Source organism: Anser brachyrhynchus (genome assembly GCF_964034855.1).
Source record: "Anser brachyrhynchus genome assembly, chromosome: 11".
Lineage (NCBI taxonomy): Eukaryota > Metazoa > Chordata > Aves > Anseriformes > Anatidae > Anser > Anser brachyrhynchus.
Window position 1 is genome coordinate 14,357,680 of NC_137706.1, and position 19,389 is coordinate 14,377,068.

Sequence of the window (19,389 nt, forward strand, 5' to 3'; positions counted from 1 at the left end):
GCCGTCTTTGCTTTAGTTTCCACATGAGAAGAAAAAAAGATGTTGTTTTCTTTAGATGATAGCAATGGCTAAGAGCAATTTCAGATGGGGCGTGAATGCCTTGGTGCCTTCCCCAGCCATATCACACCCAGTGGCTCTCGCCAATCGTTCACAGAATACTCTTTTTCCAGCCCCCCCTCCAGCAGCACGGAGGGGAGAGCCCACCTACGTGCCTGTGGTCAGCTGTGGACCCGGGGGGCAGCAGCAGATGATGCCCCTGCCGTGTTCCTGGCAGCTCCACCAGGCTGCTCATGGGGGCTGGGCTGCAGCCGCATCCTCCAGGAGCAGCAGCTCGGAGGAGCGACCGATGCCTCCTACAAGGTGCAGCAGGGGAAGGCCACCTGTGCATCTCCTGGTGCTCCCCTTGAGCTGGTCCCCAGCTGCCCTCCCCGGTAATGGCAGGAGGGAGGTGCAGAAGGCTTCTGGGGATGCGGTTACAGGGGCTGGATAATTAGTACCTACCCAACACAGCCTGTTAAGACAGAAGCTATTGAACATGACCTGGTTTGGTGCCTCGTGTGCTTGTGTTGCTGCAGTGCGACACAGGAGCATTCCCCGTGCAGAACAGTCCCCGTGGTCAGGGCGTTAAACACAACTTTCTTCGGGGACACCAGTAATTGCTGCATGAGGGACTGAGACCGTGAGGTTTGAGCTGTTAATGCATGGTGGAACCCCCCCATTTTTATGTCTTCCCACCATGTTCTTCTTGAGTCTGCTTATGTGTTAATGCTCTTTGCTGTAGAAGAAGCAAAAAAGTAACGGCTACGCCCCCTCCCTCCCTCCCCTTCCCTTCCATAGCGTTCGGATTAGGAGAAGGCACAGTACCTTCTGTAGTGGGTCCTAACGCCTCGATGGCTTCTTGTGAGGCTTGAGGCAGAGCAGCAGTAGCGGTGGCTGACAGAGGGGGGTTGTCCAGGACAGCAGCTGTTTCTGTCTCTTGTCCTGATGCCGCAGGAGTGGAGGGCTCTATTTCAAGCTGAGCCTCTGCAGGGCTCCTGGGTCCCTGTGTTAGCTCAGCATCTGGAGTGCTGGTACTAATTACAACGTCTGGGACAGAGGTTTCCCCCGAAACGCCTGTGACCGAGTGTGTCGCAGTTCCCGATGTTTCATCATGAATTTCCTTCCCCTCAGGAGCACCAGAGGGCTCACCACTGGCCACAGATGTGGCAGCAGTTTCCATGTTAGCAGCAGGCAATGCAGATGTTTCCCCACTGGTTTCATGGAGAGTGGAGGCTTCTATGCTGATCTCAGGATAGGCAGATGTTTCACCCCGGGCTTCTTGACTTGTGGGCGTTTCTATTCTAATTTCAGGAAAGGCAGAAGTTTCCCCACTTACTTCTTGAATGGTGGATGTTTCAATGCTAATTTCAGGATAGGCAGAGGTTTCACCCCTGGCTTCTTGTCTTGTTGATGTTTCTATGCTAATTTCGGGAAATGCAGATGTTTCCCCACTGGTTTCATGAACAGTGGACGTTTCTATGCTAATCTCAGGAAAGCCAGATGTTTCACCTCGGGCTTCTTGACTTGTGGATGTTTCTATTCTAATTTCAGGATACGCAGACGTCTCACCACTAATTTCATGGACTGTCGAAGTTTCTACACTAATTTCAGGAAATGCAGATGTTTCACCACTGATTTCGTGGACTGTCGAAGTTTCTATGCTGATTTCAGGAAATGCCGATGTTTCGCCACTGATTTCACGAACTGTTGAAGTTTCTATGCTAATTTCAGGCAATGCAGATGCTTCCCCACTGGTTTCATGGACTGTGGAGGCTTCTATGCTAATCTCAGGAAAGCCAGATGTTTCACCCCTTGCTTCTTGACTTGTGGATGTTTCTATTCTAATTTCAGGAAAGGCAGAGCTTTCCCCACTAATTTCATGGACTGTGGATGTCTCTATGCTGATTTCAGGGAAAGCAGATGTTTCTCCACTGGTTTCATGGACTGTGGAGGCTTCTATGGTAATTTCAGGGAAAGCAGATGTTTCTCCACTGGTTTCATGGACTGTGGAGGCTTCTATGGTAATCTCAGGAAAGCCAGATGTTTCACCCCGGGCTTCTTGACTTGTGGATGTTTCTATTCTAATTTCAGGAAAGGCAGAGCTTTCCCCACTAATTTCTTGAATGGTGGATGTTTCTATTCTAATTTCAGGAAAGGCAGAACTTTCCCCACTGATTTCTTGAATAGTGGATGTTTCTGTGCTAATTTCAGGAAAGGCAGAACTTTCCCCACTGATTTCTTGAATGGTGGATGTTTCTGTGCTAATTTCAGGAAAGGCAGATGTTTCCCCACTGATTTCTTGAATGGTGGATGTTTCTGTGCTAATTTCAGGAAAGGCAGACGTTTCCCCACTGATTTCTTGAATGGTGGACGTTTCTGTGCTAATTTCAGGAAAGGCAGACGTTTCCCCACTGATTTCTTGAATGGTGGATGTTTCTGTGCTAATTTCAGGAAAGGCAGAACTTTCCCCACTGATTTCTTGAATTGTGGATGTCTCTATGATAATCTCAGGGTAAGCAGATGTTTCACCCCGGGCTTCTTGCCTTGTTGATGTGTCTATGCTTATTTCAGGAAATGCAGATGTTTCTCCACTTACTTCCTGAATTGTGGATGTTTCTAGGCTAATTTCAGGAAATGCAGATGTTTCCCCACTGATTTCTTGAATTGTGGATGTTTCTACGCTAATCTCAGGATATGCGGATGTTTCCCCACTGATTTCTTGAATTGTGGATGTTTCTACACTAATCTCAGGATATGCGGATGTTTCCCCACTGATTTCTTGAATTGTGGATGTTTCTACACTGACCTCAGGATATGCAGATGTTTCCCCACTGATTTCTTGAATTGTGGATGTTTCTACATTAATCTCAGGATATGCGGATGTTTCCCCACTGATTTCTTGAATTGTGGATGTTTCTACACTAACCTCAGGATATGCAGATGTTTCCCCACTGATTTCTTGAATTGTGGATGTTTCTACACTAACCTCAGGATATGCGGATGTTTCACCGCTGGTTTCATAAACTGTTGATGCTTCTACACCACTTTCTGGCAGTGCAGATGTTTCCCCACTTAGTTCACCAGATGCAGAGGCCTCACCGCTTGGCCCAAAACCATAGGGAAAGGTGACAGCTGCTTCCCCACCCAGTTCCTGTGAAACTGTTGGTCTTGTCACAACTTCTACTAAATCAGAAGTGACTAAAGTGACTTCTGGAAGTCCTGAGACCTCCCCGCTGATATCAGTCACTGCTGAAGGTTGTCCACTTATATCCGTAGCTCCAGAAATGTCTCCACTGAAATACGGGACCCCAGATGGCTCTCCACTGAAGTCTCCTGTCCCTGAAGGAAACCCACTAGACTCCACGGCTCCGGACCCTTCTCCAGATAGTCCTCTGTCTCCAGAAGGAAATCCACTGATCTCCATCACCCCAGATGGCCCTTCTCCCACTTCTTGTGCAATTGATGTCTGCGTTACAACTTCTACCAAAGTGGTATCCACAAGAGAGACTGTAGGAAAGCCAGAGGCGAGTCCACTTTCCTCTCCAGAAGGTAGGCCGCTGGTGACATCCACACCAGAGACTTCTCCACTGCCGTCGATGACCCCGCTCGGAAGTCCGCTGATCTCAAGCACCCCAGAAACACTCCCGCCAAAGTCCATATGTCCTGAAGGCTGACCACTGACCTCCAAACTCCCAGACGCCATGCCTGATATCTCTCCACCTCCTGAGGGCAATCCACTGATTTCCAAAATCTCTTTTGCTTCTGCTTCTGCGGTTGAAGGGGTTGTCACTTCCTCCAAGCTGGCATTTATAAAGGTAACGCCCGAGGCCTCACCACTTCCATCACCACCAGAAGTAAGGCCGCTGAGGTCCACCACACCGCTCACCTCAGGTATTCCAGAAGGTTCTCCGCTGACATCCAGCCCCGAGGGGAACCCGCTGAGCTCAGGCACCCCAGAAGGTTCTCCACTGAGCTCAGGCACCCCAGAGGGCTCCCCGCTGAGCTCAGGCACCCCAGAAGGTTCTCCACTGAGCTCAGGCACCCCAGAGGGCTCCCCGCTGGTTTCAGCTCCTGAGGGCAACCCTCTGGCTCCTCCACTGGTGTCCCACTCAGCAGATGGAAACCCTGATAGCTCTCCTTCACCGCTGACTCCAATTGATCCTTTTCCCTCCTCTTGCCGTCCCGGTGCTGTTGTTACAACTTCCACCAAGGTGGAGTCCACAAGAGAGATGGTAGGAAAACCAGAGGTGAGCCCACTTTCCTCTCCAGATGGCAGGCCGCTGATTAGTTCAGTACCGGAGATTTCTCCGCTAAATCCAGAATGCAGCCCGCTGCTTTCAACTCCAGATGGCATCCCGCTAATTTCTGGTATCCTGGAAGCAGACACAGTTATATCTTCCTCCGCAGAAGGTAAGCCACTGATATCAACAGTGCCAGAAGGCAAGCCACTCAGGTCCCCTGAGGGCAGGCCACTTTCTCCAGGTAGAAAGCCACTGGTATGCAGGTCTACAGATGGTAATCCACTTTCTCCAATCCCTGAGTGTTCTCCACTAAGGTCAAAACCTCCAGAAGTTGGTTCTCCGCTTGTATCTGGGGCTCCAGATACCCACCCAGATGCTGAAGATTCACCACTGACTTGATGCTCTCCGGATTCAGGGATCTCTCCTGACACTGGCACTTCAGTGATGGAAGCATAGGTGCTTGTTTCCTCTGGTATTACGGTAGCTGGAGGAAAAGCAGATGGACCCACTGGAAAAAAAAAAAAGGAGGGGACAAAGAGAGGGAGATAGGACAATCATTTACTAAATTATTTTAAAGAAGCTATCAACAACTTCCTCATTGACTTTACCTCCAAATGACATCTAATAAAATAATAAAATCACCTTTGGGATAAAGGCACTTGCAAAAATCCTTTGATCCCCTCAAATTTGTTAATGAGTATAATATCTTAAATAACTGTTAACTGCATCACATATGTCCCGAGCGCCTCCACGCTTCCCAGCACACTCCTCTGAAATGCACCTGAGGCTGTTATGTGAAGAGCTAACTCCACATGATAGGAGACTGCTGAGCTTCCTCTTTGATTCCTTGGATGCATTTGGAGAGGATTCCCTCATGCGAGGACACAGCTTGTTTGTTTTAGGAGTGCCCTGGCCCAACAAGAGCAGCCAAGCGTGACCCAAGAGATGGAGGAGCACCTGACCCACCTGAGAGCAGCGATACGTCAGTCGGGAAGAACTCTGTTCCCCAGGCTGTTTGGTTCTCAATTTCGGTGGAAAACTCCATCTCCACAGTAGTTTCCTCCCCGGAAGGTATCCCCTCCACCCCGGGGATCACTTGGGTTACCATCACCTCTTCTTCAAAGAGTGAGGTAACCCCCTCCTCCTCCACAGATGGCAGAGCTGGAAAAGAAAGATATGGAGGGAGTTTCCAGGAATTCGCATTCTCAGGTGAAGTGGCTGCACGGGGGTTGAGCCAGATACCAAAACAACAACCCATGGTGAAAAAGTAGACAAAGACTCTGATAACAGGAGACAGGCTGAGCAGAGAAGCGGAGGCAGAGGGAATTGGGTGAGACTTTCCCTCTGAGCGCTTATCAAGACAATAAAGTAAATACATAATTATGAGGATGTGTCTCTGAGTTCCCAGAAGAAGCAACTCTTTGGTGAATCTGGCTTAGCCCAAACTGGGACCCCGATGTGCCCAAGCTCCCTCATGAAACCCTGTTCCCTGAGCAGGAAGGTATTTATGACCTACGAGGGGTGAAATGGTACCTCTGAAGCAGAAGGCATGATGCCGTGACAGCGGGTCAGGAAATCCTGTCTGGTTGTAGTGCTGGTAGATGGTCCTGACACCGGGCGCATCTCCCCCGCAGGCGGGCCGGGGGCTCACGATAGGATACCGCAGGCTGCCGTCGGCTAACCAGCCAGGGTAACATCTATCCAGCCCCTGCTTCCAGGCAGCGTGGAGCTGCCCAACAGAGGCCAGGGTGGCATTTTGGCTCTCGCAGTACTGCTGGGCTTCTTGGAAGGTAAACTGCTCTGGTTGGGTGGCAAAGAACACCTCACCTGAGGGACGATGGAGAAGACAAGCATTAGTCTCGGAACCTCACCACGCTTGGCATCCTGCGGTACATCTGCCCAACCCCAGACGTGGGGGTGTGGGGCATGTTTTGCTCCACAGCAGAGCTCAGAGGAACGGGGACAACACACCCTTTAGCCTGTCGATGTAGCAGTACACGTCGTAGGTCTCCGAGGCTGGGCGCATGCCATACGACCGCACGCCTGGAGAGCTCTCTTTGTCTCCTACACAGTTACTGCGGGGATTCACGATGGGGTACCTACAGAGGGAAGAGAGGAGGCAACCCAAGGTCAGCCTTATGTGCTCTGGATGAAGGATCTCAGTGTATTTGGGAACAGGACATAAAATCTTCACATTTAGAGGTGCTCAGAGACCCCAGCACGACTTGGAAAAAAAATTTAAGCTGCACCTCCAGCTCGGGGCAGTGAATACAAATTTTTCCTCCATTTTTCCTGCAATGTGTCAGTATGCTGTGAGGCTCAGAACTGCAGGATGCTCGCAAAGATTAGGAAAGGGTTTGGACAGGTTGATAAGAAAGGTCTATAGGCCACTACTAAATATGATGAGACAGCCTTAGGGCAGCTTTAAATGCTGACGATCAGAGCAGCAGGGCAGGCTGGAGTGAAGCCTCAAACTCATGTCTGAAAATTCATTCCAGGGGGTGCCTTGCCCTCGTCAATATGGTTTTACCTGACCGTCTGGTCCCGCAGCCAGCCGGCATCGCACTGATCGAAGCCAGCCTCGTAGGCAGCCTGGAGCTGTTCGGGGGTGGCGATAACCGCGTTGTTCTGCAGGCAGGCCTGCTGGGCTTGCACGAAGGAGAAGGCGTATCTGCTGGTGGCAGCGCGGTAGTGAAACACCACACCTGGGGGAAGAGGAGACACAGTGAGGCAGGGCACACAGGAACCATAAGATCTTCCTGATGGCAACGTAAGGACTGCCACCTGTCAAACCCACTTTGATGGAGATCCCTCACTCATTGAGCTCTGCTGTTTTATAGGGTGATGCTCTGGGGATCTCTTTAGCCTTCCTCCAGGATCTTGCTACCTTGACTTCCCCCTTCCCTGGAGCCAGATGTCCATGGGAATGCAGATATGACCACTGCAGCCCCAAGCAGCAGCCACCTGAGCCCCTTCCAGCATATACTGAGGTGGCTCACAGCCCCCTCCTCAGCCCTCCTGTCCCACCTCAGTGGAGGCATTCAGCCTGCCTGTGACCCCCAAACAGGCCCACATGCCTCCAGAGAGCTGGGTGCCCTCCGTGGTGGCAGAAGCTCAGATTTTTCAGCTGAATAGTTATCTCTAGAAGAAGCTGATCTTCAGGTGTCTCAGAGTCCTGCTGACTTACCGGTGGGGGAAATGGGCTGCCGGGGAATGAGGGCGACATCAGGGGCTGCTGTCACTCGCACAAGATGATCTTCCACTGTGAACGCCGAGGCAGGCTCCAGCCCTGGTGTGGCAGTCACCCCCACGGCCTCCTCCACCGAGCTCACCTCTGCCGTTTCGGTGGTGACAGTGGTGACTGATACCAACGTAGTGACCTCTTCAGGCACAGCCCACACCCCCGTGACTTCCTCTCTGGTCACGTTCTCCTCCCCTGGGGATGCTGTCTCTCCTGTGGCAACGGTGGCGAGGAGATCGGGCAGGCCGGTGAAGCCCTCGTACAGCTCCGTGGCAGCGGGGGTGATCTCCATCGGCTCCAGGGTCGCGATGCTGCCGCGGGCCTCCTCCTCGGTGGCGTTGCGGGGCAGGGGCAGCTCCACCTCGGTCTGGGTGACGGTCTGCACGGTGAAGGCGCTGCCCAGCTCGCTGCCCACCTCGTCAGTGAACTGCCCCGGGACTAGAGTCTCAAAGTCGTCACCTGCATCACGAGACAGAGCAAAATGACCAGGGGTCAGCCCAGAGAGGTGTGCGGTGCTGGGGCTGCCTTGGAGGAGGAGCTGGGTGTTTGCTGGCTGCGAGGTTAGCAGGAAAATCCTGATGTTCTTGTAAAACACATGGTTTTCCTTTCTCCACTCTATAACAGCCCAGCGTGGAGGGCATAGAGTCATGGAATCACAGGATGGTTTGGGTTGGAAGGGACCTTAAAGCCCATCCAGCTCCAAGCCCCTGCCATGGGCAGGGACACCTCCCACTAAATCAGGTTGCCCAAAGCCCCATCCAGCCTGGCCTTGGATGTTGATGAGTTAGAGGCAATGACTCACCACAGCTGGGAAAGCAGAAGACTTTCCCTGTTCTCCCAGCTCTCGTTCCTGGGAGCATCTTGCCCATATCCAAGTCTGCACTGACCTCTAGTGCCCGCTGCAAGGAATTTAAGGTGGCCGGAGGAAAGCAGGGGACTGGGGGAACCTCCACAACAGGTCTGAGCCCGAGGGAGGTACAGGGAGACACCCGGAGCCTCACACTAAAAGCGTGAAGTCTCACCAGGATCACTGCCTCCTTCTGCTCTGAGAGGACCTAGGAACTCATCACATGCAAGCATGCTTCCTCCACCACCAAACAAACTTTCCCCTCCCAAACCATCTTCCTGCAGAAGCCACATCCCTTAGGGGTAGGAGAATGTGCTTGTTGACCCTCCACTGAGAAGGTCAGCCTACAGCAGGTACGGAGGCTTGAAGAGCAGCATCAAGCAGAACCGAGCAGGTCAGGGAGGGATAGAAATGCAGCAAGGCAAGTATCAGCTGGGGGGGGAGAGCTAACAAGACACTGCCAGGCTTTGCCTCTAAGACTGTTGTCCCTGCTCTATTTATTTCCAATTCCATTTTCCTGATAGTTCATTTTAGGTCGTACCTCCTAGATCTTAAAGGATTCAATAAATTAGACAGAGATGTTCAGACAAGGACTGGCTGTACTCAGCAATTTTGAATGCATGCCCTGAGATAACCGGAGGGCTGTGCTGATGGAACCGTCTTCGGCTTGGCCACATAGATGGATACCAAGAAGTCTGAGAGGTTTTACAGGGACAGGCACTTGGGCCTTCTGATACACTGAACACACCTACATCTGGGCACAATAGGCCTGAAAAAAAGGGTTTCAAAACACGTCTTCTTATCATTTCTGCAGAGATGGAAGCCTTATTCGAATGCTGACCGCTGGCTGCCCTGAGCTGACCGTACACAGCTGTGCTTTGCCCCCTTCTTGCTGCAGGGAGAAGAGGGCAGTTAGAAGAAAGAGGGCATCGCAGGGATGCTCTGCACTTCCCGGCTGCAATTTTGCCCCATTTACAATTGCCAGAGACTGCTGCAGTCTCTGATTTATCCCAGCACGGAAACTAAGTGTCTGCACCACATCACAGCACTAGACAGGGTCAGATCTGTTCTCTTTTCTCTTCTTTTCCAGCATTCAAAGTCCCGTACAAAAAGCACCTGGGCTCTGTTCCACGTCTGCTACCAAAGCTGGAAGGTGTGGGGGCACTGGGGAGCAGAGGACTGTGTTGCTCTCCCCTCCCTGGAGCATTCCTGCACAGCACAGGCACCTGTGAACTTTCTGGACTCTTTTCTTCCAACCTGAACATAAATGAGGGATTCAGCCCAGGTCCCTTTGCCTCTGTGCTGCTCTGCAGTGACCAGACGCACTGAATTGCTACCTGGCAGTGCCTGGGATGAAAAATGACCAGGAGTGGAAAATTCTCCCCTCCATCAACCCGTGTGAATTATTGCAATTAATTTAATTCATGCTCCTAGACTACACTACTGGGTGTTTCTTCAAGAAATATTTGGGTAGTCCCTCCCGGTCGTCTTTCAAACCAGAACAGAAAAACCACTGGTAAGCACTGCGACAAAAGAAAGCACTGGGGACATTTTCAGGCTAACTTAGCTGTGGCCAAGGAGCTGCTCCTTGCTTGCAGGGTAGAAGGACATCTTGTATTGCACTCACCGCTGTAGCAGATGGCATCGTAGCGGGAGTGGGGGTGCGGGTACCCCGTCTGGTTGACGTACAGGTACACCGTCCGCACGCCCACCAGGTTCCCCCCGCAGTTGGGCCGTGCTCTGGAGATGGGGTAGCGGACGCTGCGGTCGGCCAGCCAGCCCGCGCTGCACATGTCCATGCCGTCCTTCCAGGCCAGGTACAGCTCCCCCGTGGTGGCCAGCCGCGCTCCCAGGCTGCGGCATTTGTCGAATGCTTCCTGGAAGGTGAACTTCTCGGGGGAGGTGGCGTAGAAGACTTTGCCTGCAAGCAGAGCATCCGTTAGCACAGGGGTTCGCTGTCGGGTTTAATCCCAGTTCTCTCTCTTTCCCCTTCCCAAGCCTGAGTCTGGATAAGAGGAAAAATCCTGTGCACTGCGGCTGAGCTGCAGCCCCACCTTGTGACTGTCTCTAAAGACCAGAAGAAAGGGAGTCTTACGGAGTAGATAACTGAAGGAAAACATACTCAGCTAGCTGGAGTCACAGGGTAAGAGGAAAATAAAGGACAATTTCACTTCCGATGTGCTGAATATTTCATTGGGTCCCTATTATAACCATGGGTGGTGGACACTTCTGGAAATCACAGCCCTGAATGAATGATCAGAGACAAGCAGGATGGCATGGCCTCTGGTGGAGGTTAGTCCAGCTCCACCCTCTGGGCTGCATTAGTCATTTGACATTAAAATCGTCCAAGGTCTAACAAAGACATCGTAGAGAACATGCGGCCTGGCTGGGGGATGATGTGTTTTTCATCTTTAACCTGCCATCTTTTAGGCCCTTTGTGCACTGTTGTCTGGTCTAGGCACAAACAGAGCTTTGTCTGCCTCTGCACCTAGCAAGACCCGCCCCCCCCCCCCCCCCCAAATCACCTTGCATTTGCTCTGCATAGCAGTAAACATCATAGGTTTCATCAGTCTCGCGGACTCCGTAGGTCCTCACTCCTGGAAACTCATCCTTGTCGCCGTAACAACGCTCCCGGGGCAGATGGATGGGGTACCTGGGGGGAGAAGGTGCGTGGGGAGATGGAACGGGACAGGGCAGGGAGATCTGCTGTCCTGCTCTCCCCACCATGGTCCTGGGCTCCATGCCAAGGTGCCTCCTTGTGGGGGCTGAGCCACGCTCGGGGACCTTTCCTTAGCATCTCTTTTGTTCATCAGAGATGAAGGACTGGGGTTAAGCTGTTGTCCACTCAGCTCTCCTCCTAAAGGTCCCTCCCCGGCACGAAAAACCTTGCAGCCCACACCTCCCACTGCACACCAGCAATTACAAGAACCGCTATTTCACAGCTGCGTCCCAACCACCCTCGTCCGGCAGTTTATCGCAGGACCCCTTCCCTCACAGCCCTGCCCTTACCTGACAGTCTGGTCAGCCAGCCAGCCGGCATCGCACTGCTCGTACCCGTCCTCGTAGGCAGCCTGCAGCTGCTCGGGGGTAGCAATGACGGCGCTGTTCTGGATACAGGCCTGCTTGGCCTTCTCGAAGTTCAAGGTGTACCTCGTGGAGATTGCTCTGTAGTGGAACACGACGCCTGGAAAACACAACGGGCATCAGCGGCACGCCTGCTGAGGGGGAACCAGCCGCTTCCTTCCAAAGGAGTTAGGGATGCGGAGAAAGGGATGAGAGACAATGGATGTTTGTGCTGATTTTCTGTGTTTTGGCATCTCGAGCCCAGGGTGACTCGGTGGGCACAGCAGGGGCTGTGCTGATGTGTGCATTTGAAGGGTGCAACCCCTCGGTCCTGGTCCTGCGCAGGACCAAGGGTGCCACCGTGCAAACACCCAGGGAATGATAACGTTATTTTATACAAGTCATACCACTTAAAATCTCTGGATCATCTGAAAATGTAAGTTTTGTTTTTGATAAACAGGGGGCTTTACAAGGGAAGGCTCTCTGCACACTCTGGTCTGGCACCAGTCAGGTGGAAAATTCACCGGGACGCAAAGAGGGGGCTCCCAGCCTGCGCTGTGAGAGGGAAACTCCAGTGCCTGTGACCAGCAGAAAGCTCCTGGTTTCTCCTGCTGTGGTGGAAGCTGTCTCCCTGACTTGCACTGAAAGCAAAACCCGTGATAAAGATAAGGATCATAGGAAACTCAGCTTTTCTTATTTTATCCACCTATTAATAGGGTGGGCTTTTTAAGACTGTGGGGAAAGGTTTTCCAGGACAGACCAATTCTCCAGCTGAGGGCATCCCATCTCCTAAAATGTCTGGATGAATTAAAAGGTTTTGTACTAGCCCTGTTCCTGCTCCACCCCTCTGAGCAATAGCTCAGCATACCCAGCACCACCTCCTGACAAGGGCGTCATCTTGCTGCCTCTGTAACTCACCTTCTGCCAGAAGAGTCATTTTATTGCCATGTATTCAGCCATGAGTCATTTCTGTTCTGTTTAGTCTGGTGCTAACCTGCTGAAATAAAAGCTTGGCCCATGGCTTCTGCTCACTTGCCCGTGACCCTATCTGAGGCCTGACCAAAAGGGCCGATGCTTATGGGGAGAGCAGCACCTTCCCTGCCCATATATTTCTTCTTCCCTTCTGCCCAGCACGATCCTGGGAGGAGACAGCAAAGGCAGGGTCTCACCTTTTACTAGGACCTCTATTGTGTCTTGCCTGTCCTCAATCCCGTACATCACTTCACAGCGGTAAATCCCAGTGTGGTTGGATCTCAGCGCCTTGATTTCCAAGGTGGCGTCGGTGGGGATGGCGGGGTAATTGGGCAAGGAGACCACCTCCCTGTACTCCGTGTTGAGGCGGATTTTCCCACCGGTGGCCACGAGCAAGACAACTTCTGTTCCATTTGAGAGCTTGCTCCACTTGATCCGCGGGGTCAGGAGAGCACTGGTGTCCTCTTCCTCCGGGATGTTGAAGTAGCAGGGGATGTTCAGGGAGCTTCCCAGGGCAACGCGCAGGGGAGACTGCTCAGGTATCTTCACTTCCAGGCCATCACTACTGTCTGCCAGTTCCCAAACAAAGCAATGGTTACAGAGATAATACACTTCATCCAAAATATCCAGTGCTTCTGTACATCCCTATGCCTGTCTGCTATGAAAACTCCTACCCACATGTTCAGACGAACCCTTTCTGGCCTAGTCTACAGGAAAATACTTTGCAGAAATGTAAGTTACAACAATGACCCCTGCTCCATGGTTGCTCTTGGGAGTTAGGACCAGTGCTGGATGTGGGAATGAAGGGAATGAAGGGCTCTAGTGCAGTGTGCCTACTGCCCGCAACACGAGATCACACCTGGTAGGGCTGAAAAAAGGGGGAATGATGAAATTCCCTTGGTTTCCCCCTAAATCCACCTTTGGCTGAGCTACCTCCCCAGCTCCCCAAGCACGAGGACATTGACAGACTGTGATCGCAGCCACCTGTCAAAGAGCCCTGTGTGTACACAGAGCAAATTTTGGGCACACCTAGAGATGCCCACGCTCGGGGGTGGGACCTGCATGCAGCACCTTGCTTGGTGCTGACTACCTGCACCCTGTAGCACGTACCTGAGAGCACCACAGTGCTGGCCGCGGTGATGGCTCGCAAACACACAAACACTAGTAGTAAAGTGGTCATAGTTTACCTGCAAGAAACAACACAGGAGAAAGGATTTATGACAGCCACATGTCCATGCAGAGCAGCATGCTGCGGCAGGGCAGGGCAATGCTCTTGGCTGCCTCCTGCATGAGGCTGGCAGGGGGAGCACGGGAAAGGAGCCCTTGGGCAAGTAAATCAGATGCTCTCTTATGTACAACAGACCTAATTGTCATTGTAGATCACTTATTATATTTTTCTCTTGTTCTTTCTCTTGTGATTCAGTCTTCCCTGTGGAGCAGAAAGACAATTTTCCAACAAATTCTACCAGCTATTTTGTATTTACGCCACAGGGACCGTCACACACACTAATGTTTCACCTCACAGAAGGAGCTGCCCCTCACCAGCATCCTCCATCCAAGCCAGCACCGGCTCTCAGGCCAGATGCCTGGATGCATTTTGTACACCTTAAAATGCTCTGAAGGGAAATCTGCTTCCGTATGGTGAAAAAGCCAAAGGTTGCAGTGCTTTGGTCCACTTCATTTCACTGACAGCATACATAGGTGTAACTGCAAATGGATCTTGAACTGATGCAGGAAATCCCCAGGATACAGTTCTGGGCATCTTAACCCACCCAGTAAATTTCGTGTTGGGATCCATCAACCAGTCAGAGCAACCTGTTACTTCAGAAAGCTTTAGGAAAAGAAATGAGCACCCTCCTGACGCTGAATGGCAGAAGCAATAAAGGCTTGACCAACTAAATTAATCCTAAATGGATTATCATTCATAACCATTCTGAGGTATAATATCATCAGATTTTTCAATAGCCACGAGTGCTCTGGTCGGTTTCAATATTTCCAATAAAAACGCATCCTCCGGCGACCCAGCGCTGCTTGGCGTTTCAGCACTGACTCAGAAGGAAGGATCCCACCTGCTGAATTACTGGAGTTTCCTCCTGGTCACCTGTCCAAATATCAGCTGCCTCGCTCTTGTGGCCCAGAAAGATCCCAGCTGGCTGCAGCTGACAGGGAACATCCTGAGCGTATGCCTATCAGCCTGGCAGAAAGGGCCATGAAATATCCTTGCTTGCTTCTGAAATATCCTTGCTTCTGAAAAAAAAATGACCTCCACGCACTCATCCATTTCAATGTGGTACATTGCAAAATGTCATCTTTTTGAAACCTTTGGTTAAAAGAGACGGTTACACTGGTGGAAAACAGGACAGAGCAGGGCTGGAACATGTTGGTGGAGAAGCAGGAGGCTTGAGTTTGCAGCTGTAGGGCTGGGTAACGTCAAACCAGACATATCTCAATTTCTGCTGGGCCTGGGAATAAAAGACAAGGTAAGGGCCAAGCTCAAGGAGAAGCCATGGAGTCGTGTGTATGTGTGGGCGTCTCTTCAGTTAGGAATGGTATATACCTGTGTAAGCAGCTTAATAGGAACCAAAGAAACACCAGCCATGGTACTGGCCATCAGCAGAGGGGAATGAAGACAACTGTCATGGAGCGGTGGTGCAGGAGAGGCCAAGGGGTTTGGCACTCAGTATTTAGGCAAAGGCAGGGGCATGTGCCCATAGGATGGGGTGGGGGACGGAGAAGTGCCTTCTGCTCCTCAGCAGGCAAGGAGAATTGGAAACACCATCTGCTCTGGATAAACAGGCTGAAATCAGCGTGCCCAAGAGTCCTTAAAGAGCTGGCTGTGTAAATTGCTGGCCCACTGCTGTTCAGCTTTAATCTGTGCTGGAGCACTGGGGCAGGTCCCGAACACCAGAACAGTGTGCCAAGATTTAGCAAAGATATACAAAGAAGAACCTCCTAAATACACCCTGGTTTGACTGACATCAGCTCCAGGCAAAATAATGGAAAATCTGATACAGACTTCAATTCATTAAGCACTGAAGAAAAGGCATAATATTATTTTTAGTTGAAGCACTTGCAGAGAAAACAGGTGCTTCCAAACTTGATTTTGTTGGTTGGAATGATTCTAAGGTTGCCTGATAAATCTGCCTGCAATATTTTAAGGGAAACAAATATAAAAATTATCCACCGATGAGCAAGGGACGCAGAACATGACTGAAAATGGGATGCTGTGTCCTAGGGAGCAGTACAGAATATATCCACGGGTGAGGATCTGAGGGCTGGAGGAAATGCCTGATGTGGGGAGACTAGGAAGCCTGAATCGAGTTATTTTAATGACAACGGCGAAGACTGAGAAGTTGACCATAGTGCACAAATATCTTTTCAAGCAGAAGCTGCGGGTACTGAAGGGCTCTTTAATCTAACAGAAAGGCATAACGAGAACTAATAGCTGGGAGCCATATGCCAAGCAAACTCAAATGGGAAACAAAGCCCACATTTTAAACAGGAGGTGATGGATCAGTGAAACTGGCACCGAGGGAAACAATGGAGTTTCTATCCTTTGGTAGCTTCAAATCCAAACTTGAAAACTTCTTCGGAAAAAATGGCTTAAGCAAATGTGAGTTACTGGGTTCTGTACAGAGTTAGCTGGGAGAAGTTCGAAGAGTCTAGATACAGAGGAGATCAGCCCCGGATGGTTTCTTCTGACATTAAAATTCATGAATACAAATATATCAATGTTTCGATCTCTGCTCTTGTATTATTAATCTTGCCTGGCTCTAGGCAGTACAAAGAGCCATGAATATCATGCAAATTTTTTAACTGCTTTGTAGGATCGAAGGCAAAAAGACATCCTGTGAAGTTAACTCCCTTCCCTCCTCAATCTAAGCCAACCATCCCTGAAGTCTGCGTAGGATAGGCATCAGGAGGGAGAAAGAGATTTAGGGGTAAGCTGCCGGTGAAGGAGATGGATGAGGGCTTAACCTGTATTTTGGGGAGCCCACTCTGGTTATAGATCAGTCACTGCTGACACAAGGCACTGCAAAGAACTTGAAGCAGATACAGCTTCAGCATTTTGGCATACCTTTATGCTTTGGGAGGAAAGAAAGTCCAGTCATTGAAGCATATTCTTGTTTAGTTAGAAGAATGCTTCCTACAAGCACAAACAGGTGGGGGGACTAGGCATCGAGAGCCCTCCTGGTCACTGCTTCCACTACGGAGCAGCCTGACCTCAAATGAGAGATGAACTGGAATGATTGGCATGAACTGGGGTTGTGGGGTGTGCTCAGGTATTTTCTGCTTTCACCATCCCAAACCTGCCATGCCAGCGGACATGAGAAAAGAGAGCTACTGAAATATAATGGGAGCTGAAAACTCTTTCAGGGTCCCTGTCTACAGCACGCTACTATTGTTTTGAGTCCCACACAGTGGTTGTTTCTGTTTCTGTGTACATTGGCAGTAGGTAGGAAGAGAGCAGGTTCACCTATACATCAGTGGGACATCACAGAACAAAATGCCCTAAATGGAGGAAATTCACTGTGTCCCAAAAGCTAAGACAAGCTTGTGCACTCCTGGTCTCATTCAAGCCTTATGCTGATCTTCCACATGGAAAAAGTAGCCTCATACGATAAGTGCTGGGACCTGCAGTATCTCCACAGATTAGCTTAGCTGTAGGGAAAAAAATCCTCAGAAGCCCAGAGGCAATGCCTTTGCCTTGTGAGCAGTGGTTAAACAAATCACAATAATAATGTTTTGGGTGTGCTCTGCCAAAGCATTGACTCCCCGCAGGAAGAAACCCAACCTACTCCTCCGGGTGCTGTTTGCAGTGCTGATCTCCATTTTTCACTCCCCGTAAGCACGCCAGAGAGATCCAACCCTGAGCCTGCACGCAGGGTTCGCAGTGCTGGGAAAGCCTGTGACCCACGTCCCGTTTTTACAGCGAGGCTCCGTGCTGTAATGCTGCCACGCCGCGATGACGGCCAAGGGCGTGATAACCGGCAAACAGCTGCTTTAAGGAGCAGCTCTGGATTTAAATAAAGAAAAACAGCGATCTGCTGAGGTAACACCAATCGCACATATGATGGAGACCTGCTCTGCCTGGCCGGGGGATTTGGGTCACTCTTCTAGTTTTAAAGCACCATCTAAAGCAGACCACACAACACGTACTGCAGAACTGATGGCCGCCGCCTGTCGGAGCAGAGGGGGTGATCAGCTCAGGTGTGGATGTCCTCTCCACAGAGGTCTGGATTTGGATTAGATGAGCCATGCTCAGGGAGCACGAAGGCACAGTTCAGCACATGGGAGAACCAACGCGGAGCAGTGTGTGCTCAGGGACTGGATCGTGCGTGCCTAAGGAAGAGCCTGAGCTGCACGGCTGAGTAAAGGCAGAGCAAAGGCCGGAGCATCGCCGGCTCAGGATTGTACCGATGGCCCCATGGTGGCTGAACAGCTAAGGAGAGAGGTGGTCTGAGCCAAGTGTTGGGGACACAGGCAATGCCTCTACCATTTGTATCATAAATAACACAGGTTTCTGGTGATAATTTCATTCATCTGTTTTTTTTTTTTTTTTTTTTTAATGAACAAGGTAACCCGTCTGATAGCAGAAGGTGGGCTACTAAACCCATAGGAGATACCAGGTCGCTGTTGTCAGCCTCCAATTGAGTGGCAAGGTTCTTATCTCCTATTAGAAAATATATATCTCCTAGTAAAAAACCTTGAAAAGAAGTTCTGCAGACACATTGGTGGAGCTCTTCGTAGGGTGAGTCCTAACTCAGGGCTGTCCAAGCGCTAGCAGGGAGCACTGGGAGGGACTGACTCTCACAGCACACACCCACCACAAGGAGCTGCGATCACACTACGCTTTCTGCAAGGCCCATGCTACCGAAACACCTCCCAGCCCTGCAAGTGACTTTCTTGCAAAGCTCCGTTTGCTCGTGCTGGGAGAACAGCTGGGGCAGGGAGCTGTAGTGGCGGGAGGTGGCACACGTTGCACAGCACCCCCCTGCAGCAGAACAACCATCCCTGCACAAGGTACCAAGCAGCGTGGAGGAAGAAGAATCCAACCAAACTGCCACAGAAATCCCGGCCGTCCTACCTTCTCTAACCAGTGACCGAGGCAGGACCAAAGCCCTCTCCGATTCAGCCTGGGCCAGGAAGAGCTCAGGAAAAGCTCTCGCCTTTCCAGAAAAGACAGAGCCGGGAAATGCTGGTAGGCTCAGGAGCTCTCCGCCCCGGAGAACAACTGTCCCTTTCACTGGAGTTTATTGCCACTTTATTTTATGCCTAAGGCCGTGCTTCTGTATCAGGTTGTGTGCAGGCTGTCCTAAATTGGCTGCATATAAATATGTTTATTTGAGAATCTAAGTGTGTGTGGAGCAAAGTGTGTACATATGTGCAGACAGGTTTAATCCCTTACTCTTCCAACCCTGTCCCCAGGTTTTCAAAGGCCTGAAGAATCTGGAGAGAGCAAGAAAAAGAAAAGTCACTGCAGTCAAGGCCCAACAAAGTGCCTACACAGTAAGACTGTACGGTGGAAAATAGCCAGATGGCCCACTTGCAGCACAGTCTAACTTGTTTGCTTGCTGGAAAGCATTTTCTGTTCTAGTTTATTTTAATTGAGTCCCATCTGCAGTTTCTCCTGTGGCCTTTGCTTGTTCCATACCACGTTAATCACCCTTGTTGCAATTAAATTTATTTTCATCACCCGTAATCCTGCTGTTGTCCTTTTTCTTTTTTTTGGATGGGGGTGGACAGGTCATTTTAAGCTTCCTTGTTTCTCATTTTTGGAAGACCTTTAATAAACTTACATATTGTTTCTGGCAGCTAATAAAATGCCACTCATTAACTAGAAGATATGCCTGGGCATAAAGGTGTTTCCAAAGACAACATTTCCTTTCAAACTGTGGATATAAAGAGGCTCCTGAGCATGAGTCAAAACCAGCAGTAGTCATTTAGCCTTGGACTCTCTCTCTCTTCAACTAGTTTTCCATCCC

The 19,389-nt window shown here is 50.6% G+C and overlaps 1 protein-coding gene across 3 annotated transcripts in view; it reads right to left on the reverse strand.

The window, feature by feature from the left end:
• Positions 1–19,389, reverse strand: part of ACAN (aggrecan) — a 49,011-nt gene that overhangs the window by 13,718 nt on the left and 15,904 nt on the right. For all 3 annotated transcript variants that reach the window (XM_080607624.1, XM_080607623.1, XM_080607625.1), the window contains 11 exons: positions 13,514–13,590; positions 12,601–12,972; positions 11,378–11,552; positions 10,894–11,021; positions 9,996–10,289; positions 7,468–7,980; positions 6,811–6,985; positions 6,252–6,379; positions 5,814–6,107; positions 5,247–5,441; positions 865–4,788 (listed from right to left, as the gene is read on the reverse strand). In XM_080607624.1, coding sequence (XP_080463750.1) covers positions 865–4,788; positions 5,247–5,441; positions 5,814–6,107; positions 6,252–6,379; positions 6,811–6,985; positions 7,468–7,980; positions 9,996–10,289; positions 10,894–11,021; positions 11,378–11,552; positions 12,601–12,972; positions 13,514–13,583 — 6,268 coding nt within the window. In that variant the 5' untranslated portion in view covers positions 13,584–13,590. The remainder of the gene's footprint in view (positions 1–864; positions 4,789–5,246; positions 5,442–5,813; positions 6,108–6,251; positions 6,380–6,810; positions 6,986–7,467; positions 7,981–9,995; positions 10,290–10,893; positions 11,022–11,377; positions 11,553–12,600; positions 12,973–13,513; positions 13,591–19,389) is intronic.